Below are 24,151 nucleotides of genomic sequence, written 5' to 3' on the forward strand. Positions count from 1 at the left end.
CTTTTGGACATCCCAATTGTCTGGGTCTCCCAATAGAGCGACAAAGAAGAAGGGAATTTTGTTTACTTACCGTAAATTCCTTTTCTTCTAGCTCTAATTGGGAGACCCAGCACCCGCCCCTGTTTTTTTTGTATACACATGTTGTTCATGTTGAATGGTTTCAGTTCTCCGATATTCCTTCGGATTGAATTTGCTTAAACCAGTTTATTGGCTTTCCTCCTTCTTGCTTTTGCACTAAAACTGAGGAGCCCGTGATCCCACGGGGGGTGTATAGGCAGAAGGGGAGGGGCCTTACACTTTTAAGTGTAATACTTTGTGTGGCCTCCGGAGGCAGTAGCTATACACCCAATTGTCTGGGTCTCCCAATTAGAGCTAGAAGAAAAGGAATTTACGGTAAGTAAACAAAATTCCCTTCTTTTCGCTTTATAAGACGCACCGGAATATAAGACGCACCCCAAACTTAGACATAAAAAAAGGTAAAAAAAAGAAAAATGGGGTCCGTCTTATACTCCGGTGTTCTCTTACCGGAGGGGGGCCGCAGTGGTGATGAAGCGGGGTCACAGGAGGCACAGGTTGTGCTGGCAGGCGCGGCAGGTCAGTGGCAGCGGGGTCCGTGGTTGCAGGTGCCGTGGCGTCCGTGGGTGCAGGCGCGGTGGCTTCCGCGGTGGCAGGATCCGTGGGGTCCGTGGTGGCGGCAGCAGCCGTGGCGGGTGAGCCGTGCAGCAGGCCGGTGCAGTGAGTGTCCGCGGTCCCGGTTCAGTGGTGGCAGCGGCGGCGACTGCTCAGTGGTGGCAGGGACTGCTCAGTGGTGGAGTGTGTCCACGGTCCCGGTTCAGTGGTGGCAGCGGCGGCGACGGCTCAGTGGTGGGAGCGGCGGCGACGGCTCAGTGGTGGGAGCGGCGGCGACGGCTCAGTGGTGGGAGCGGCGGCGACGGCTCAGTGGTGGGAGCGGCGGCAACTGCTCAGTGGTGGCAGCGGCAGGGACTGCTCAGTGGTGGAGTGTGTCCGCGGCCCCGGTTCAGTGGTGGCAGCGGCGGCGACGGCTCAGTGGTGGGAGCGGCAGCGACGGCTCAGTGGTGGGAGCGGCGGCGACGGTTCAGTGGTGGGAGCGGCGGCGACGGCTCAGTGGTGGAGTGTGTCCGCGGTCCTGATTCAAGTAATGGCGCCCGGAGCGACGCATGCGCAGATGGAGCTCTCATCCAAGGGCTCCATCTGCGCACGCGCTGACTCCCGGAGCAGCGCGTGCGCAGATGGAGCTCTCATCCAAGAGCTCCACCGGCGCCATCATTTGAAAGTGGGACCGCGGACAATCGGTAAGCTGCACAGCCGCCCGCCCCGCATGCACAGAGTGGCAGCCAGCAGGCTGCCCGCCCACCCTGCGTACAAGCCGCCGGGTACCTGTGCTTGCGTGCGGTGGCAGCCGGGTACCCATGGCTGTGTGCGGGCGGCAGCTGGGTGACTGTGTGAGGGCGGCAGCCGGGTACCTGTGTGAGGGCGGCTGCCGCCCGCACGGGCACCCGACTGCCGCTCGCACACAGCACCCGGCTGCCGCCCGCACACAGCCATGGGTACCCGTCTGCCACCGCATGCAAGCACAGGTACCCGGCTGCCGACCCCACACAGCACCCGCTGCCGCCCGTACACAGCCACGGGTACCCGGCTGCCGCTGCACGCAAGTACAGGTACCCGGCCGCTTGCATGCAGCCACAGGCATCCGGCCGCCCGATCGCCTCAGACAGGACCCCCCCCCCCGGTACCGCTTTATAAGACGCACCCCCCATTTTCCTCCCAAAATTTGGGGAGGAAAAGTGCGTCTTATAAAGCGAAAAATACGGTACTTGGCAACTGAAACACTTTCGCCCTGTTCTTCTTTGGAAATGCAGCAGGGACCTCAGATGTGTCTTTTGAATCATAGTCGTGTTCGAAAACATGCATGGAGTAATGTTAGCATCTTCTCTTTCAATATAGAGAAATACATCTGTGAATTAATACCATTCCTTGGCAGCTCTCATGTTGCCCCACATAAGTACACTGCCACCCCCATAATTCACTGTAGGCAGCATGCATTTTTCTAAATTAATTTTTCCAAATACATTTTTCTTCGGCGCTCCATTGGGAGACCCAGACGATTGGGTGTATAGCTACTGCCTCCGGAGGCCACACAAAGTATTACACTAAAAAGTGTAAGGCCCCTCCCCTTCTGCATATACACCCCCCGTGGGATCACGGGCTGCTTCAGTTTTCATGCTTTGTGCGAAGGAGATCAGACATCCACGCATAGCTCCACTGTTTTAGTCAGCAGCAGCTGCTGACTATGTCGGATGGAAGAAAAGAGGGCCCATACTAGGGCCCCCAGCATGCTCCCTTCTCACCCCACTTTTGTCGGGTGTTTGTTAAGGTTGAGGTACCCATTGCGGGTACGGAGGCTGGAGCCCACATGCTGTTTTTCCTTCCCCATCCCCCCTCAGGGCTCTGGGTGAAGTGGGATCTTACCGGTCTCCAGGCACTGAGACCGGGCTCCATCCACAGACCCGGAGAACCTGCTGGATATGGAGCTGGGTATCGTCAGGGACAGGGCCCTGCTACATTAAGGTACTCTGTGTCCCCGTACACATCGCGCACACACACACCAGCATTGCTGGGAGTGCTAGTGCGCCGGGGACAACAGCGCGGAGCGCTTGTGCTATTATTCACTGCAGCTTAGCTGAGTGAATTTATGTGTTAGAAACTGCCGCGCCGGCCGCTGCGGGGTGTTTTACACTGTGGCGCGGCTGGGACTTGTGGTGCGCCGGGGACTTCCGCGCTGGCCGTGCACATAGGACGGCCGCGCTTATTACTCGAGTCCCCGGCTTTACGGCCTAGTTTTCGCTTCGTTCCCGCCCCCAGCCCTGCCAGTCAGGGGAGGGGCGGGACGCTGTACAGAAAGTCAGCGCCGAGAGCTGGAGTCTGCTTTGCATTCTCCAGCCCCCTTCACTGGACACAGTGGGACGCCAGTTTCCCGCTCTTGTCTGGGGCACGCCCACGGCCCGCCCCTCTTCACAAGACGCCGGCAGCCATTCCTGCACGCAGTCTGGGCTGGAGAAGGGAGACAAGCTCTGGGCAACCAGTCACAGGATTCAGGCGACCACACACCCGCCTTTGTGCGGGCGGTAAGCAGCACCTGAAGTGCTGACCCCACTAATGCCATTTGTACTTTATGCCTAGATGGCTAGACTACAGCAGCAAACAGCAAGGGTGCTAAGGCACAGGCTTTCTAGGCTGCTTGTATTGCATGTGCTGAAGTGTTCATTTGTACTTTATGCTGGTATGCTATACACTGCACTGTACGGTCGCTATTCTTGGCTATATACTCCTAGATGGCTGGACAACAGCAGCAAAAAAGCAAGGGTGTTAAGGCACAGGCTTTCTATGCTGCTTGTACTGCATGTGCTGAAGTGTTCATTTGTACTTTCTGCTTGTATGCTATACATTGCACTGTACGGTCGCTATTCTTGGCTATATACTTCTAGATAGCTAGACAACAGCAGCAAAAAAGCAAGGGTGCTAAGGCACAGGCTTTCTATGCTGCTTGTACTGCATGTGCTGAAGTGTTCATTTGTACTTTCTGCTTGTATGCTATACATTGCACTGTACGGTCGCTATTCTTGGCTATATACTTCTAGATAGCTAGACAACAGCAGCAAAAAAGCAAGGGTGCTAAGGCACAGGCTTTCTATGCTGCTTGTACTGCACGTGATACTGTTCCACACGGCAGGTTCCACTGTCCCCATTGTGTGCAATGCTCCCCTGTAGCACTTGGTCAGCCGGGGTCTCTGCTAGAGGTGGCCAAAGGAACCACCTGTGAACCCTGTCCAGGGACAGGGACGGAGTTGCAGTTTCGGCTGATAGATTGTCTGTGACTGTGACTAACATCTTAGAGACTTTGCAGTCCAGACGGACCATGGGCAATGTTGATACAATGCTCCCTGGCCGCCCTCATTTGGAACAAATCAGTGCTCCGGGGGGGTCCCATGCATCCCAGGGCGCAGGCTCTGACACGGACGACAGTCCCAGACAGTCTAAGCGAGCTCGCTGGGAGCGGCACTCGGCTTCATCACTGGTTAGGGTCCCAGCAGGACTCTCTGTATGATGAGGCAGACGTAGCTGATCAGGACTCTGATCCTGAGACCGCTCTCAATCCGGATACACCGGATGGTGACGCCATAGTGAATGATCTTCTAGCGTCCATCAATGGAATGTTGGATATTTCTCCCTCAGCTCCTCCGGTGGAGGAGTCAGCTTCACAGCAGGAGAAATCCCTTTTCAGTATCTCAAGCGTATATTGAGTACTTTTCTGGCCACTCTGACTTCAGTGAAGCAATCCGGAAACACCACACTTATCCAGATAAGCGTTCTCCAATCGTATTAAGGATACACGTTATCCTTTTTTCTCCCTGACGTGGTCAAGCGCTGGACCCAGTGTCCAAAGGTGGATCCCCCAATCTCCAGGCTTGCGGCTAGATCCATAGTTGCAGTGGAAGATGGGACTTCACTTAAAGATGCCATTGACAGACAAATGGTCCTCTGGTTGAATTCTGTCTATGAAGCTATCGGCGTGTCGGTTGCTCCGGCATTCGCAGCCGTATGGGCATTCCAAGCTATTTCAGCTGGTCTTGCGCACGTGGACACTGTCACATGTACATCTGTGCCGCAGATGGCGTCCTTAACCTCGCAATGTCTGCATTGCGACTTACGCTATTAATGCTGTCTTGCACTCTACGAGCCGTACGTCAGTGGCGTCCGCCAACTCCGTGGTTTTACGCAGAGCCTTGTGGTTGAGGGAATGGAAAGCAGATTCTGCTTCCAAAAACGTGCTTAACCAGTTTGCCATTACCTGGTGACAGACTGTTTGGTGAGCGATTAGATGAAATCATTAAACAGTCCAAGGGTAAGGACTCTTCCTTACACCAGCCCAGATCAAACAACACCCAACAGAGGAAGGGACAGTCGAGGTTTCGGTCCTTCCCAGGCTCGGGCAGGTCCCAATTGTCCTCGTCCAAAAGGACTCAAAAAGCTCAGAGAGGCGCAGATTCCTGGCGGGCTCAATCACGCCCAAGGAAGGCAGCCGGAGGAACCGCTACCAAGGCGGTTTCCTCATGACGTTCAGCCCTCTCTCTCCGCATCCGCGGTCGGTGGCAGACTCTCCCGCTTTGGCGACATTTAGCTGCCACAGGTCAAAGACCGGTGGGTGAGAGACATTTTGTCTCACGTGTACAGGATAGAGTTCTGTTCTCGTCCTCCGACTAGATCTTCAGAACTTCCTCACCTCCCGACCGAGCCGATGCTCTTCTGCAGGCAGAAGGAGTGGTAATCCCTGTTCCTCCTCAGGAACAAGATACGGTTTTTACTCCAATCTGGTTGTGGTACCAAAAAACGACGGCTCTTTCCGTTCCGTTTTGGACCTAAACCTGCTCAACAAGCACGTGAAAACCAGGCGGTTCCGGATGGAATCCCTCCGCTCCGTCATTGCCTCAATGTCTCAAGGAGATTTCCTAGCGTCAATAGACATCAGGATGCTTATCTCCACGTGCCGATTGCTCCAGAGCACCGGTGTTGGCTACGATTCGTTATTGAAGACGAGCATCTTCAGTTCGTAGCCCTGCCCTTCGGTCTGGCGACAGCCCCACGGCTTTTCACCAAGTTCATGGCAGCAGTGGGAGTAGTCCTGCACTCTCAGGGTCACTCTGTGATCCCTTACTTGGACAATCTACTTGTCAAGGCACCCTCTCAAGAGGCATGCCAACACAGCCTGAACGTGGCGCTGGAGACTCTCCAGAGTTTCGGGTGGATCATAAACTTTTCAAAATTAAATCTGACACCGACCCAATCGCTGACATATCTTGGCATGGAGCTTCACACTCTCTCAGCGATAGTGCAGCTCCCGCTGGACATACAGCGTTCACTACAGACGGGGGTGCAGTCTCTCCTTCAAGGCCAGTCACACCCCTTAAGACGCCTCATGCAGAGGCAGTCCCTTTCGCGCAGTTTCATCTGCGTCCACTTCTATAGCACATTCTTCGCCAATGGGATGGGAAGTCGACGTCCCTAGACAGGAACATACCCCTTTCTCAGACGGGCAAGGAGTCTCTTCAGAGGAGTCCACCCTTCAGATCAATGTTCTGGAAATCTGGGCAGGGTATCTTGCCCTGCAAGCCTTCCAGCAGAGGCTGGAAGGCAAACAGATCCGAATTCAGTCGGACAACTTCGCAGCGGTGGCATACATCAACCACCAAGGCGGAACACGCAGTCGGCAAGCCTCCCAGGAAGTCCGGCGGATTCTGATGTGGGTGGAAGACAGAGCATACACATATCCGCAGTTCACATCCCGGGCGTAGTAAACTGGGAAGCAGACTTCCTCAGTCGCCAGGGCATGGACGCAGGGGAATGGTCTCTGCACCCGGACGGGTTTCAAGAAATCTGTAGCCGCTGGGGGAGGCCGGACGTCGACCTAATGGCGTCTCGGCACAACAACAAGGGCCCGATTTTCATGGCGCGGTCTCACGAGCAAAGAGCTCTGGCGGCAGGCGCCTTAGTTCAGGATTGGTCGCAGTTCCAGCTACCCTATGTGTTTCCCCCTCTGGCACTGTTGCCCAGAGGGCTACGCAAGATCAGCTCCGATTGCCGCCGCGCCATCCTCGTCGCCCCAGACTGGCCGAGGAGGTCGTGGTACCTGCATCTGTGGCATTTCACGGTCGGCCAACCGTGGGCACTACCAGACCGGCCAGACTTACTGTCCCAAGGGCCGTTTTTCCATCTGAATTCTACAGCCCTGAACCTGACTGTGTGGCCATTGAGTCCTGGATCCTAGCGTCTTCAGGATTATCTCAAGACGTCATTGCCACCATGAGACGGGCTAGGAAGCCGACGTCTGCCAAGATCTACCACAAGACGTGGAAGATATTCTTATCTTAGTGCTCTGCTCAGGGAGTGTCTCCCTGGACATTTGCATTGCCTACTTTTCCTTCCTTCCTGCAATCTGGTTTGGGAAAAGGTTTGTCGCTCGGCTCCCTTAACGGACGAGTCCCAGCGCTGTCTGTATTCTTTCAGAAGCGCATAGTACGACTTCCTCAGGTACGCACGTTCCTGCAGGGGGTTTGTCACATTGTCCCTCCGTACAAGAGGCCGTTAGACCCATGGGATCTGAACAGGGTACTAATTGCTCTCCAGGAGCCGCCCTTTGAGCCTCTGAGGGATGTTTCACTTTCTCGACTTTCACAGAAAGTGGCCTTTTTGGTAGCGGTCACGTCTCTTCAGAGAGTGTCCGAGCTAGCAGCGCGGTCATCCAAAGCTCCCTTCCTGGTGTTTCACCAAGACAAGGTAGTGCTGCGCCTGATTCCGGGGTTTCTCCCTAAGGTGGTATCCCCCTTTCATCTCAGTCAGGATATCTCCTTACCTTCCTTTTGTCCTCATCCAGTTCATCGATATGAATTGGATTTGCATTTGTTGGATCTGATGAGAGCGCTCAGAATCTACATTTCCCGCACGGCGCCCCTGCGCCGCTCGGATGCACTCTTTGTACTTGTCGCTGGTCAGCGCAAAGGGTCGCAGGCTTCCAAATCCACCCTGGCTCGATGGATCAAGGAACCAATTCTTGAAGCCTACCGTTCTGCTGGGCATCCGGTTCCATCAGGGCTGAAGGCCATTCTACCAGAGCCGTGGGTGTGTCCTGGACATTACGGCACCAGGCTACGGCTCAGCAGGTGTGCCAGGCGGCTACCTGGGCGAGTCTGCACACCTTCACCAAGCGTTATCAGGTGCATGCCTACGCTTAGGCGGATGCCTGCAGGCGGCGGTTGCCTCCATGTAGGGAAGGGCTGTTTTTACAGTCCAAACTTGAGGTATTAATTTACCCACCCAGGGACTGCTTTTGGACGTCCCAATCGTCTGGGTCTCCCAATGGAGCGCCGAAGAAGGGAATTTTGTTACTTACCGTAAATTCCTTTTCTTCTAGCTCCAATTGGGAGACCCAGCACCCGCCCCTGTTCCTTCGGGATTTTTGGTTGTTCGGGTACACATGTTGTTCATGTTGAATGGTTTCAGTTCTCCGATGTTCCTTCGGATTGAATTGTTTAACCAGTTATTGGCTTTCCTCCTTCTTGCTTTTGCACTAAAACTGAAGCAGCCCGTGATCCCACGGGGGGTGTATATGCAGAAGGGGAGGGGCCTTACACTTTTTAGTGTAATACTTTGTGTGGCCTCCGGAGGCAGTAGCTATACACCCAATCGTCTGGGTCTCCCAATTGGAGCTAGAAGAAAAGGAATTTACGGTAAGTAACAAAATTCCCTTCTTTACCAGCTTAAGTGCTGCTGGTTTGTGGGAGCTAAATTTCATTGATAGTATCATAAATTCACAGATTTACTGCTCTACATTGGAAGAGAAGAAGCTACTATTACTCTGTGTACTTGGTAGACGTGCACTTTTCCAACAGGACAATCATACAAAACACACATCTGTTGCTTTTCTGCAGAACAACAGGATGAAAGTGATTTAGTGACCAAGTATGTCTCCTGATCTGAACTTAACTGAAACAGCTATGGGTTATTCTGAAGAGACAAGTTGAGCCTCACTCTCCATCCAGCATCCAGGCTCTAAAATAGGATCACCTTGAAGAATGGAAAAATATAGATGATGCAGTATGTCTCCAATTTGTTACTTCCATGCCTAGTAGACTTGGCTGTGCCCTTAAATTTCATGGATCTTCTACAAATTACTAGATGTATTAGTTTATGATATGGGCTGTATTCATTTTTGCATTAACTAATTGGAGTAAAACGGACAATTTTGTCACGGAAGTTAAATTATGCTTGCTTTCATATTATGGGTTAAGAAAAAATGTTCTATGACACTTTTCAAAATGTATTTATAATACGAGGGGCTGCTACTAATTCTTTAGCTTTACCCAGAAAGAAACGAGATAGGATGATGAAACTTTACATTTATTCCACATACTCTCCACTGATGTCAACACAACTCTTACATCGGTATTCCAAGTTCTGTAAGCTTAGCAAAAAAAAGGATTTCAGGTGTGCCTCAAACCAGGCATGTGTAGCAGCCATGGCATCAGAAATGATGTGAAATTTTGTACACTTGAGGTGTTTCTTCAGGTTTGGAAACAGATAATAGTCGGCGGGAGCTAGATCTGGTGAATAAGGTGGGTGGTCAACCAGATGGAAGCCTAGCTCTGCCAGTTTTGCCGTGGTCACTTACGCAGTGTGAGCGGAGGCATTGTCTTGCAGGAACAAGATTCCTTTGGACAGCTTGACGATCCTTTTGGCCTTCAGAGCTGCCTTCAATTGGTCTAATAGTTCAACGTAATAGCTTGCATTGATGGTAGAACCCTTTTGAAAGTAGTCCACTCGCAGCACACCCTCCTTATCCCAGAACACAGACGCCATCACCTTAGTGGCTGATTTTTGCACCCAGAACTTTTTTGGACGAGGAGAACCACTGTAACTCTTCTCTTTTGACTGCTCCTTGTTTTCAGGGTCATAGAAATAAATCCAGGTCTCATCCATAGTGACCAGTCTATCCAGGAAGTTCTTATCAGTGCTGAAATGCTGACAAATAAACCGGGAAGTTTTCACTCGTATGCTTCTTTGATCTGTTGTCAAACTTTTGGGGACGCACTTTGCAGATAGAGTCCTCATGTCCAAATATTCATGGATAATGACACAAACACGATCACGGGAATCCACATTATGTCTGTTATTGCTTTGGCTGAAATTTGTCGATTCTCCAGTATGAGGTTTTGCACAGCATCGACAATCTCCGGAAGAACTACCACTCTCGGTCGTTCAGGACATTCCTCATCATTTGTGCTGAAGTGGCACATTTTAAATTTGGCAACCAAGTACTTAACTGTGGAATATGAAGGGCATTGATCCCCCAATGTCTGCGACATATCACCATGAATATCCTTTGTGGATTTTCCTTGCAGAAACCAGAATTGTATCACTCCTCTGCTCTCAGTTGCTGTGAATATCGCATTATACTCTGCCATTTTGTTTTCCCGCGTGCGTAGAACACTGTTGCCATAAGCAACAAACACAAAACTTATATTAGACACATAAGGCTTTCATGTGATGTAGCATTCATTACTATAGAAACAAAAAAAGATCACAAAGCCAAAGACTTATCAGCAGACCCTCGTGTATGTAGTTGATTGATCAATTTTTAATGCACTGCATACACTCGGCCATGGTCTGGGTAGGTAGTTACATTACAGGAGTGAAGTTAGCTCCTAACTTGCCAGCCACCTCTCTAGCCTATTTGATTTCTATGCAGCAGTTATCTCTTCACATCTTCTCAGCTCCTGACAAGCTGCTGCTATAAATCTTGCAAAATCACCATCCCTACTACATATATCTTATCAAAGATCAGTTCTAATCAGGGAGCTTACTATCTGGAATGTGCTTATCCAAATGCCCTGAGGTCTCTGTGTAAATATAGTGATAGCGTTGTACACTGCAGAACACACTACTGATAGCTGAATGTCTTAAGGTACCGTCACACTAAGCAACATCGCTAGCAACATCGCTGCTAACGAACAACTTTTGTGACGTTGCTAGCGATGTTGCTGTGTGTGACATCCAGCAACAACCCGGCCCCTGCTGTGAGGTCGTTGGTTGTTGCTGAATGTCCTGGGCCATTTTTTAGTTGTTGCTGTCCCGCTGTGAAGCACAGATCGCTGTGTGTGACAGCGAGACAGCAACAACTAAGTGTGCAGGCAGCAGGAGCCGGCTTCTGCGGAGGCTTGTAACCAATGTAAACATCGGGTAACCAAGAAGCCCTGTCCTTGGTTACCCGATATTTACCTTTGTTACCAGCCTCCGCCGCTCTCACTGCCTGTGCTGCCGGCTCCTGCTCTGTGCACATGTAGCTGCAGCACACATCGGGTTAATTAACCCGATGTGTGCTGTAACTAGGAAAGCAGGGAGCCAGCGCTAAGCAGTGTGCGCTGCTCCCTGCTCTGTGCACATGTAGCTGCTGCACACATCGGGTAATTAACCCGATGTGTGCTGTAACTAGGAGAGCAAGGAGCCAGCGCTAAGCATTGTGCGCTGCTCCCTGCTCTGTGCACATTTAGCTGCAGCACACATCAGGTAATTAACCCGATGTGTGCTGTAACTAGGAGAGCAGGGAGCCAGCGCTAAGCAGTGTGCGCGGCTCCCTGCTCTGTGCACATTTAGCTGCAGCACACATCGGGTAATTAACCCGATGTGTGCTGTAACTAGGAGAGCAGGGAGCCAGCACTCAGTGTGCGCTGCTCCCTGCTCTCTGCACGTGCGGTGGTAACAAAGGTAAATATCGGGTTGGTTACCCGATATTTACCTTAGTTACCAAGCGCAGCATCTTCCACGCGGCGCTGGGGGCTGGTCACTGGTTGCTGGTGAGCTCACCAGCAACTTGTGTAGCGACGCTCCAGCGATCCCTGCCAGGTCAGGTTGCTGGTGGGATCGCTGGAGCGTCGCAGTGTGACATCTCACCAGCAACCTCCTAGCAACTTACCAGCGATCCCTATCGTTGTTAGGATCGCTGGTAAGTTGCTTAGTGTGACGGTACCTTTAAGGCCCAGTCACACACACTGACTTATCAGCGATCCCGACAACAATACATCCTGATAAGGATCGCTGGTAAGTCGCTGGGAGGTTGCTGGTGAGATGTCACACAGTCAGACCTTACCAACAACACAGTAAAGCTCGGTTTACACACTGAAACTTTCTAGCGATCCCACCAGCGATCCCAACCTGGCCGGGATCGCTACAAAGTCTCTGGTGAGCTGTCAAACAGGCAAACCTGGCCAACGACGCAACAGTGATCCGGACCTGCAGAGCGACCTAGCTGGTTGTTGGGGACGTTGTAAAGCAGCTTTTTGAAAGGGAAGTCGCTGTAAAGTCCCTTTTACACGCTGAAACTTTCTAGCGATGCATGCTGCACAGCGGGAAACAAAGGACCTAAGAATGGTCCTGAACGATTTTGTAGCGATCACAACTTCACAGCAGGGGCCAGGTCGCTGATGTGTTTCACACACTGCAATGTCGCTGGGGAGGTCGCTATAACGTCACAAAACCGGTGACGTTACAGCGATGTCGTTTGCGATGTTGCAGTGTGTAAAGCCACCTTTAGTAGCGACCTGTAGAACGATCTCGGCGGTCATTGGGACCCTGTCACACAGCATCATGCACAGCGATGCTTCCTGCCCAGCAGGATATTGCCTTTGAAGAAAATGGTCCGGGTCCCTTCTGCAGCGACTAGCAATCTCACAGCAGGGACCTGATCGCTGGTAGGTGTCACACCTAAAGAGATCGCTGGCGAGATCGTTGCTGCGTCACAGAAACTGTGACTCGGCAACAATCTCGTTAGCGATCTCGTTGTGTGTGACGGGGCCTTTTATAACAAAATAGTTTTACTAATACAACTGTTCTGCTGCTTAGCGGAGCTGGCCTTCAAGGAGATGTGCTCGCCCCCCAGAAAGTAAGGACTGCATTCCTCTGAGCTGCTTCAGAGGCAACTTAATAATACCCCTTCATAAAGAAGTCCAGGGAATTTATTGTACCAGTTATGTAAAACACTTGCGAAATAATTTCTTAACAATAGAGCGTTCATAAATCTGTCTGTTGTAACCATGTAGCTAATATTTCAATGCCCTTTTTTTCTCTCTCCTTTTTAAATTTAAGCTAGTCTGTGTTAAATGCACAAAAGTATTTTGATACACTAATTACTCCTATTTAATTGGTTATTTTGGATAGTTATGTCCTGTGCGTCACTTTTATTTTAGAGACCTGTCACTATTCTTGTACTGCTTTAACCTTCTGTTATTTTCTCACAGGTGTGAATTTGTTGGTTGGCACCGAAAGTGGATTAATGCTCTTAGACAGAAGTGGTCAGGGAAAAGTCTACCCTCTCATCAACAGAAGGCGATTTCAGCAAATGGATGTCCTTGAGGGTTTGAATGTCCTGGTTACAATATCGGGTAAAGTTGCATCTTTAAATCACCCAGAGCCATCAGTCAGGCCGGGGTCACACTAGCGTTTTACATCAGAGGCCAGAGAATTTGATGCAGTATGCGGACCCTCTGCTAGGAGCGTGAGCTGAGTGGCATTCTACTTTGCTCTAGTTGTCTTGCATGTGAGCATTGGAGCACAGGTGAGGAGAAGAGGGAGAGATTGACCTCTCCATCTTCTCCGTTGCCTGTCTCGGCGTATGTCAGACTGCACACTGATAACATATTCACACTCGCAGTGCTGCACTTGCGAGGGTTTAACATTTCGTTTTATTGTTGTTTTTTTTTCACTGCTGCAAAAGGATTTTGAAATATTGTCATTTATTGTTTGAACTCTGGGCCATACAAGAACCATCAAACCTGCATAAAACACAAAAGTTTAATGTATAGCTATGGTATTCCTTTTTTTCTAGTGTTTTTATGAATAAGACTTTTGGAAATTCATTAAATAAAACAATCTATAAATAGCATGCCAAGTTAAAGAAAAAAATGCCATTGACCTATAAAATGCCATAAAAAGCATCATTAGGGTGTTTCTAGAACACCATGACAAATGTTTTTCTGAAAAACACTGTCAAGTCGACCGTACTGTCTAGATTTGTTTTACATTAAGTGTTATTTCTTTCTACAGGAAAGAAGAACAAGTTGCGAGTGTATTACTTGTCTTGGTTAAGAAACAAAATTCTTTACAATGACCCAGAGGTTGAGAAGAAACAAGGCTGGACAACTGTTGGTGATTTGGAAGGTTGTGTGCACTATAAAGTTGGTAGGTATACAAGCAAAGTCCTTTATATTGTACTTGAACTAAAGTATGAGTCTCCTCCCTGTCAGGCCAGATTGCAGATTCGAATTGCTAAATATACATTTAACTATAAAACATAACTCAAATATGATTTATATATTTTAGCAGCAGATTGCAATAGGTGTCTCAAGTTTTTTTTTGTTTTTTTTTGCCTCCTAATTCTTTACTTAATGCAGAGTGAAGCAACTTTCCAAATAGTTCTCATTTATTAATAGAGCTGCAGCTTCCAAAATAGATCCGACTGTACACTGCTTCGTCTGTATCTGTGGACCCCCTCTTTCTGACCAGAAAAGAGGGGGGTAATTTATACACTGCAGATCAGAAAGTGAGGAAAGTATCCAATGGAGAGCAGTATACACAAGCTATACAGAGGGTAAATGAGGAGAAAACACCCAGTAGATTTTGCATGGGCAAGGAGGGGTACCTTGCGCATTCCTCAGCATCAAGTGGAAAGCCGTGATGCTGTTTTACCAAAATGAGAACACAGAGGGTCTATACTTAAATGACTGACTGCAGCCTGAAACTTAACATCTGACATCGGCGAGGTATTTTTTCCCCAGCATTTGTTAACCATTAGTATAATATGTTGTGTGTGTGTTTAATAAAATACTTACCAGTCCTAGTCTTCAGCCATTTTCAGTGCTGCTCCAATCCTGTCTTGCACTTTGACTACTGTTTTGACCAGCTGACTCCACACAGCCAATAGACTAGAATTCACTTTCTGAATGTTGGCCTGTGAGACTGAGAAGAAGGCATCTACACCTTAGAGTGACCACAAATGCTGTCTGCACCGAAGATGTGCATTTCTGATTATTGTTTAACCCCTTCACGACCATGGACGGATATATCCTTCATGGAGCGTGTCCCGTTAAGCCCCGCCCCCTGCCGCGGGCAGGCGGCGGCGGTCGGCACACATATCAGCTGTTTTCAACAGCTGACATGTGTGCCTGCATATTGCGAGTGGAATCTCTTCCACTCGCAACATTTAACCCCTTAAATCTCGCTGCCAAAGTCTGGCAGCGAGATCTATATGCGCGCGGCCATGATTTTTACTTACTGCCGCCCCCACCGGAAGTCACGTGCGTGATCACGTGACTTTCGGTGGTTGCCATAATAGCACAGGGTCATGTGATGACACCTGTAGCTATGAAGTTTCACTTTCGTTTTCCCTCGGCCGAGAGCAGAGAGAAACAGGAAGTGACTGAATCTGCTGTTTACAGCTGTATAGCTGTGATCAGCAGATAGATAAGAGCGATCAGATTACTGATCGCTATAGCCCCCTAGGGGGACTAGAAAAATAAAAAAAAAATTAAAAAAAAAGTTTTAAAAAAAACAAAAACCTAAAAGTTCAAATCACCCCCCTTTTCCCCCATTGAAAATTAAAGGGTTAAAAAATAAATAAAGATACACATATTTGGTATCGGCGCGTTCAGAAATGCCCGATCTATCAAAATATAAAATCAACTAATCTGATTGGTAAACGGCGTAGTGGCAAAAAAATTCAAAAAGCCAAAATTACGTGTTTTGGTCGCTGCAAGTTTTACGCAAAATGCAATAACAGGCGATCAAAATGTAGCATCTGCGCAAAAATGATACTATTAGAAACGACAGCTTGAGACGCAAAAAATAAGCAGTCACTGAGCCATAGATCCAGAAAAATGAGAACGCTACGTGTTTCAGAAAATGGCGCAAAACGTGCGCCACTTTTATTGGACAAGCTTGTGAATTTTTTTTAACCCCTTAGATACAAGTAAACCTATACATGTTTGGTGTCTACAAACTCGAACCGACCTCAGGCATCATACCCACACATCAGTTTTACCATATAGTGAATAAAACATCCCAAAAACTATTGTGCCATCACACTTTTTTTTGCAGTTTTTTCACACTTGGAATTTTGTTGCTGTTTTCCAGTACACCATATGGTAAAACTTATGGTTTCATTTAAAAGTACAACTTGTCCCGCAAAAAACAAGCCCTCATATGGCAAGATTGACGGAAAAATAAAAAAAGTTACGGCTCTCGGAAGAACAAAAACGGAAAGTGCCCCGGGGCTGAAGGGGTTAAATAGGCCAATAAACTTCCAATTTACGAGGAAAACTCATTAGTTAGCAGGCCTAAATGTCCTCCTCATTCAGCACAACATCCCGTGGTGGATTACATGATATTCTCAGCCCTAGACGGATTGCAACCCGCAGGCCGCATCTGGCTCTTTGGCTATGCCTGTCGGAGATGCTCACATGGACACCCAATGGGGCGAAAAGGGCAATTGAGCCAATTCTGATTTTGTAAATATCTTAATTTCGATTGTAATTGTCCTGACCCCACGAAAAGCTGGTGATGCCGAAGGAAAGAAAGAGCTGCTGAGATCCTTATCAGCAGGAGCGTTCGTTCATAAGAAATGCAGCAAGCAAAAGATGTGACTAGCTTACTCTTCTGCTGCACATAACTGGAAGGTAGTCCTCTACGAACTGGGGCCTGGAGAGTGTATTAAATAAGACCTTGGAGACGGAATTGTTTGCCGGACTGTGTTCTTTAGGTTGCAGCACTGAAACGGTCTCCTTTCACACTTAAGTTTGGATGCAGGAGTGCAGCTGCTCCATCTCCTAGGAACATTGACGGTCAGCTGAAGCTGATAGATTAGGAACACTTAGCCCAACAGTGAAGTCCCCCCACAGCTTCAGTTCTATGTGCCTGTTTCCTCCACAGTGGTGAAGTGTTCCCCCACCTGCTCTTCTGCACCACCATGTACTCTCATGCCTCCTCCTCCTTGTGATTAATGGGTTAATCTTCCACTTTGCACTGAGCTTGTGTTATTTGTCCTGAACAGAAGAGGTGAGGGTTAAGCTCCACTCATGTGCTCACTGTTGTGGTCAGTTCCTGTGGTTTCATATGTCCAATTCATGGACTGCAATAAGATGTCTCCGCTCTTGCATAATTTTAACATGTGGATCCATGCATGTAGTAAAGAGATAGGCAATCAATTTTTCCCAACTTTCCATTGCTTCATTAACTATGAACACATGTTACAATAAGCTTTTACATCTACTTTTAGGATATGTTCACACGAGTTTATTTTTTGTCCGAGTGTTTTGCTTGGAAAAAACATGGACTCCCTCTTGTGTTATTTATAAGGGCTGTTCAGAAAAATGTGCGATTGTCTGCAGGACAAAAATTGCAGCAATCACTATTCCGTTTTTTATTTTAGATTAAATATGTCCTTTTTGCTGTGTCTGCTTTCAACTCTACCTGAATAAAAATGAGCTGCAGTACCAAATATATCCAAGAACAGATGTGGCACGGTTTCTCTAAAGATTCTAGACGATTCCTAAAAAGAGTCAGCTTTTTTTCCACTTATATTGAGGGGAGGTGCCAGGGTGTTCTAATATGATCACTTTTTTATGTATGTTTAGGAGGAACTATTGTGTTTTGCAGAGTAGTGCTATTAGAAGAGGTTTGAGCAGATATTTGCAGAGTGGAAAGATTAAAATGTATGTAGTATAAGTGCTCACTTTGACTTTTTCTGTCAATACGGGCCAACCTACACATAATATACATTGAGTATTTTCGTTCAGAATATCCTAATCCTGATAGTGGCCATATGTTTTCTAGCTTAATCTTTCCTGTTTTCTTTTACTTTAGTAAAATATGAACGCATCAAGTTTTTGGTAATTGCTTTAAAGAGTTCAGTGGAAGTCTATGCTTGGGCGCCAAAGCCATATCACAAGTTCATGGCCTTTAAGGTATGTAATCCCTGAATCGCTCAAATAAATAATATGCAGTATTTATCTGACATTTATTTTTAAAAGCTTTAAAGATTTTCTAAAACAGACAATGCAAATGCACATCCCCACTGCCCCGTTACAAAAAATAAGTTCCCTCCATGCAGACATATTTCTTAAAATGCATTGCTATGGTTAAAGGTCAGCCTGTAGCAAAAAAGGAGTTGTGTAATATATACAGGAGACCAAGAGCAAAAAGACAAATGATAAAGCTGAAATCCCTTCCCATGTACTCCAGATAACATAACAAAATGTTGAATAATCCCCAAAAGAGACAAAGCGGTCAGGCATACTACCTTAAGGCCCCTTTACACACTGAGACTTTCTAGCGATCCCACCAGCAATCCCAACCTGGCCGGGATCGCTACAAAGTCTCTGGTGAGTCGCTGGTGAGCTGTCAAACAGGCATACCTGGAAAACGACGCAACAGCGATACGGACCTGCAGAACGACCTAGCTAGTCATTGGGGACGTTGTAAAGCAGCTTTTTGAAAGGGAAGTCGCTAACTAAGTCGCTGTAAAGTCCCCTTTACACACTGAAACTTTCTAGCGATCAGGCTGCACAGCGGGAAACAAAGGACCAAAGAATGGTCCTGAACGATTTGTAGCGATCAGCAACTTCACAGCAGGGGCCAGGTCACTGATGTGTTTCACACACTGCAATGTCGCTGGGGAGGTCGCTATTACGTCACAAAACCGATGACGTTACAGCGATGTCGTTTGCGATGTTGCAGTGTGTAAAGCCACCTTTACATCTTGCACCACCCTGAATGGATCATCAAGCTCTCCGATTATCGTACAGCCCATCTTGCAAATCAGCTACAGCACACCTTGACAGGACCTGAATAACTCTCTGAAAGCCATTCCGGGTGTATCCGCCTATAATGCCCACAATTTCTCAAATTTTGAAATACCACCTCATTTAGCATACACTCCCTTATCCAAAATTAATAGCCAGTTAATCTTATCAATAAATTCTTATACAGTTGAACCCTTCTGATCTATCCAGTGTTGTGCAAACAACTTCCTTGTCGTATACAGCATTCTTGCCACTGCAATCTTCCCTGGCCTGTCAGTCCCTAGGTCCTCCATATACCCCAGAATACACTGCAGTGGTGTGAGGAACATTATTAATCAAGTCTTTGACTCTCTTCCCAAAATTTTGTAGGTGTGGACAAGACCACATCATGTGCATCAAATGTGTAGATTTTGACTTTCATCCAGGATGTAGGGAGGTACTGCTCTATACCATAAAGGAATTTTGGTGTTTATATATACCCGAGACATTTTCAATTTTTTACTTAAATACATAAAAAACCCTGGAGAAATATTCTAATTCACACTCCTCATTTGTTTACTTGCAGTCATTTGGAGACTTGGTACATAGGCCATTGTTAGTTGACCTGACTGTTGAAGAAGGACAACGGCTTAAAGTGATTTACGGATCCTGTGCTGGTTTTCATGCTGTTGATGTGGACTCAGGAGCCGTCTATGACATTTATCTACCAACACATGTAAGTATTGTGAATATGAACTGTGGAGATTACTCGCCATAGACATTTATCATACATTCACTGAGCACGGAAGTGTTTCAGTGTAACAGATTATCATAAATTATATCTAGATGAAGCATGGCTGTTTCGGTAAATGGGACTTAATGGGATATAAAGTCTATTTGTGTTCTAGAGCAGAGATTGTCAACGTGTTGTACCTTGTCACTGTGGGGGAGCAGCCTTTGTCTCAAGGGGTCAGTCCTGTCCTCGTTTTGTGCTTGTCATAGGTGCAGCACTATGCATTAAAATGGCCATACACCTGTTGTGTTGGCCAAATGATCATCTATCGCTCCCAACTGCAAGAGTGTTTGGCTGAACATTTAAGTGTTTTCAAAGGGAGAGGGGGAAAATCTGCTGCCATGGTCTTTTGGCACTAGATTATTTTCCCCAAAAGCAAAAAGATCACAACTGGAATTTTAATGACCTGATCCTCCTCTCCAGAGATCCTTCGAAGGAGTTTGGAGGCCCTATACACATCCGATGATTGGATGACTTTTGTCTAAAATGTATGGGGGCCTTTGGTGTACTTTTGAAGTAATTTATTAGAGTTGAGGCTATTTGCCTTTAAATGGGTTGTCCACTACTTGAAGAACCCCTTCTTAAAGGAAACCGGGTCCTACTGAAAATATACTTTTTCTCGCATCCAATTATGCTGGTGCCGCATCTATTGGCGTTCATGTAATATTGTCACATAAATAGCACAGGCACTTCAGAGGCCACTAATGAGCTGATTCCCTTGGATGACGCACAGATGTCCAGACAAAGCGTGAGCCCAGGAACCCCTTAACAGCTGCCGATTGGTGTGACACTCGCGTGACCTAATAATGCTGGCCAACACAGCACTGATACTACTAGAACAGGTATTTTATCTTCACTGGGACTCAGTTTCTCTTAAGAGGTTGTCCAAGTAGTGAAAAACGTATCAAAAACATATTAAAAAAGCGCAGTGTGTGCACATGGCCTAACACTGTTCTAGAAGAAGGGGCATGTTCTGTTTTGGAGTATTTATATCATCTTACTATGGTGTGAACAGAATTAAAATATTTTGGTGACCATCAAAGTCTGCTATCTAGGTTAACACTATATATACAGACGTTACTTATTTACATTTTGTGCCGAATACTGCAAAAATGTATACAGTTAGTAAGAGGTGCAATTGCACACCTGTATAGTTGGATCCTGTTACCATTGACTTTCATTATTTAAAATTAAAAAATGTAAGCATACTTCTACATTCTGTTTTTAACCGGGCATGAAAAGGTTAATGTCAGAAGCCAACTGTTACATGAACTTGAAAATGGAAAATAAAAAAAACAATCTATGAACACCGCCCCGTAGCATAGAATGCTGTTTGTGGAAACCTAAGGAGAAATGCCACTGATATCTGAATAAAGCCTTTGTGTGCCATAAATTCAACATATTAGTAATGTTGGCCTACTGTACTCCTATTACAGATTCAGAGCAGTATCCAGCCGCATGCAATCATTATTCTCCCCAATACAGACGGTATGGAGTTGTTGGTTTGTTATGAAGATGAAGGAGTATATGTTAATACTTACGGCAGGATCACCAAAGATGTGGTTCTACAGTGGGGAGAAATGCCAACATCTGTTGGTAAGTTTCACATGACAGTAGTTTAATATACCTGCATTTGTTTTCCATTATTTTTTTTTTTTTACGTATTTTATAAAAAATTTTTTTTATCATTTTCATGATAAAAAATACTTCCTAATTAAGTGATGGTAAAATGTTGCGTCCTTCTAATTGATTGTTTTAATTTTTCAGCATACATTCGATCTAACCAGATAATGGGATGGGGCGAAAAAGCCATTGAAATTCGATCTGTTGAGACTGGACATCTAGATGGAGTTTTTATGCACAAGAGGGCACAAAGACTAAAGTTCTTGTGTGAACGAAATGATAAGGTAAAACATTACTATGCGGTGTTGTGACTTTTTCCGTGAAATATTTTCAGAGCAAATTTTTTTTTAGTTTGTACTCATTGACAACTAGGGACAGCCCCTTTAGTGACATTACACTTTTTTAAAAATTTTATTCATGTTTGCATTTTAAAATTAACTGACCGCTTCCACTGGCCCCTAGATATAATTTTTTTTTTTTTCATGAAGAAAACAGGAAGATAATATAGGCTCTTTAAGAAGGGTAAAATTGTAGAAATAAATACATAACCATAGTTTGGGGATGCTGAAGCTGGGGAAGCGGTCAGGTTCCCTTTAAGAAGAATAAGTTGTTTCTGTTGATGTATAAAGGGTTGTTTTTGCTGGATGAGTTGTACATTTTCAATTTCTAATTGTTGAATATTTTTGTTATCTTTTATCAACTCCAGCAAATGATCACCTATCTTGAGGGCTAGATGGGCACAGCTAATCACTTGGGGTTCCACATCTGAGAATGAGGTTCTGCAGTGCCCCGATTGAGAACGGTCTAGGTCAGGGGTCTCAAACTTGGCTGGGTCTATGGGCCACACATGGACAAAAATAATAATTTGCAGGAAAAAGTGACATTTTTAGTTATGATACTATTTTTATTTCTTTGTCTCTCCATTGGGAGACCCAGACAATTGGTGTATAGCTTCTGCCTCCGGAGGCCACACAAAGTATTACACTGAAAAGTGTAACCCCTCCCCTCTGGCTATACACCCTCCCGTGCATCACGGGCTCCTCAGTTTTATGCTTTGTGTGGAAGGAGGCACACATCCACTCATGCATTCCCATTTTAGTCAGCAGCAGCTGCTGATTTTATCGGTTGGAAGAAAAGAGGGCCCCCACAGGGCCCCCGGCATGCTCCCTTCTCACCCCACTACGTCGGCGGTGCTGTTAAGGTTGAGGTACCCATTGCGGGTACAGAGGCTGGAGCCACATGCCGTTTTCCTTCACCATCCCTTAGAGGCTCTGGGAGAAGTGGGATCCTGACCGGTCATCCATTCACTGGGACCGGGCTCCCTCCGCAGCCCCTGTGGGAATCTGCCGGACAGGAGTCTATGTATCCTCAGGGACAGGGCCCTGCATCTAAAGGTACTCGGTGTCCCCATGGGGACTGTGCATGGAGCGCTTGTTTCACAGACGCTGCAGCAGCTGCTGGTTTGTGAAGACCGGGACTTCCGCGCCGACCGAGCCTGTTTGTCGGCCGCGGTATTAAATTTAGTCCCCGGCTTCATTGCGGCCTAGTACCATAACTCCCGCCCCCGGGCCTGCCAGTCAGGGGTAAGGGCGGGACGGTCGACCTGACGTCGGCAGTGAGGGCTGGAGCATACTTTTAGGTTTCCTCCCCCCCCCTCACTGATCACTGTGGGGCCCCAGATTCCCGCACTTTACTAGTCGCCGCCCACGGCTCCCTCCTCCCCTGAGAGCTCCGGCAGCCATTTTTACACATTCTGCCGGTGGAGGATTTCGGGAACGAGCTCTGCAGCTCTGGGAGACCTAAGGCACGGAATCTGGTGGACACACACTCCGCTTTGGGCGGTCGGTAAGCCACACCGGTCACCCGGTGCTGGTCCCCCTAGGGTGCCGGAGTATATATATATTTGTATATATTTTCTCTGTTCGGCCGGTTTGTTTACTTTTGGCTATATACCCTCAGTGATCACTCTCCTAGGAGACAACAGCATGTCGTCCACAAGGAGCAAGGGCGCTAAGGCAAAGGGTTTTTTTGCAACCTGTACCTCTTGTGGGGCTATGTTACCTGCGGGTTCCACCTACCCTCACTGTGAGCAATGCTCGACCCCTGTTGCACTTGCTCAGCCGGAGCCTCGGTCACTAGTGGGCCCCTCGGATCAGGCAGACCCTCCTGCTTCCACTGTCCAGGCGGCAGGGACAGAGTTTGCAGTTTTTGCTGAGAAACTCTGAGTCGCTTTCACAATCCATGGCTCAGTCTATGGACAAATGGTCTGCCAAGCTACTAGAAGCCTTGCAGTCCAGACCGGTCCTTACACAGGCCCCGGGCACTGTTGGATCATCGCCTCCAGGCCCCTCTCGGTCTGCGCCGCAGCGTGCTCCTGGGGTGGCCCCTAGGTCTCACGTGGAGGACTTCTGCACGGACCACAGTCCCAGACCGGCTAAGCGGGCTCGCTGGGAATCTTCCCCGACTTCCTCACGCTGCTCGGGGTCTCAGCTTGAGGACTCTCTGGAGGACGAGGCGGACGTCGCAGCTCAGGGCTCTGACCCTGACGTTGCCCTCAATCTTGATACACCTGAGGGGGACGCCTTAGTAAATGATCTTATATCGTCCATCAACCAGGTGCTAGATCTTTCTCCCCCACCTTCACCTATAGAGGAGTCGGCTTCGCAGCAGGAGAAACACCAGTTTAGGTTTCCCAAACGTACACGGAGTGCGTTTTTCGATCACTCTAACTTCAGAGATGCTGTCCAGAAGCACAGAGCATTTCCGGACAAGCGCTTTACTAAGCGCCTTAATGACACACGTTACCCCTTCCCCTCTGACGTAGTTAAGGGTTGGGCTCAATGTCCCAAGGTGGATCCTCCAGTCTCTAGACTGGCGGCTAGATCTGTAGTATCAGTTGCAGATGGCTCATCGCTCAAGGATGCCACTGACAGGCAGATAGAGCTCCTGGTGAAATCCATCTATGAAGCCACAGGCGCGTCTTTTGCCCCGGCCTTTGCAGCCGTGTGGGCACTCCAAGCTATCAGCTTTTCTGTCTGAGATTAATGCGGTCACACGTACCTCTGCACCGCAAGTTGCGTCTTTGACTTCTCAGGCGTCGGCTTTTTCGTCCTACGCCATGAACGCCGTCCTGGACTCTGCTAGCCGTACAGCGGTAGCATCCGCTAATTCGGTGGCAGTCTGCAGGGCCATGTGGCTACGCGAATGGAAGGCAGACTCTGCTTCCAAGAAGTTCTTAACCGGTTTGCCGTTTTCTGGCGACCGATTGTTTGGCGAATGATTGGATGAAATTATTAAGGAATCCAAGGGAAAGGACTCGTACTTACCCCAG

General features: G+C 47.8%; 1 protein-coding gene across 4 annotated transcripts in view; it reads left to right on the plus strand.

Moving 5' to 3' along the window:
* The window catches only part of MAP4K4 (mitogen-activated protein kinase kinase kinase kinase 4), a 289,343-nt gene that overhangs the window by 257,370 nt on the left and 7,822 nt on the right, over positions 1–24,151 (plus strand). For all 4 annotated transcript variants that reach the window (XM_075336472.1, XM_075336473.1, XM_075336474.1 and 1 more), the window contains 6 exons: positions 12,870–13,013; positions 13,675–13,809; positions 17,488–17,588; positions 18,991–19,140; positions 20,634–20,793; positions 20,965–21,104. In XM_075336472.1, coding sequence (XP_075192587.1) covers positions 12,870–13,013; positions 13,675–13,809; positions 17,488–17,588; positions 18,991–19,140; positions 20,634–20,793; positions 20,965–21,104 — 830 coding nt within the window. The remainder of the gene's footprint in view (positions 1–12,869; positions 13,014–13,674; positions 13,810–17,487; positions 17,589–18,990; positions 19,141–20,633; positions 20,794–20,964; positions 21,105–24,151) is intronic.

The sequence above is a fragment of the Anomaloglossus baeobatrachus genome, chromosome 2 (assembly GCF_048569485.1).
Source record: "Anomaloglossus baeobatrachus isolate aAnoBae1 chromosome 2, aAnoBae1.hap1, whole genome shotgun sequence".
Taxonomy (NCBI): Eukaryota; Metazoa; Chordata; class Amphibia; order Anura; family Aromobatidae; genus Anomaloglossus; species Anomaloglossus baeobatrachus.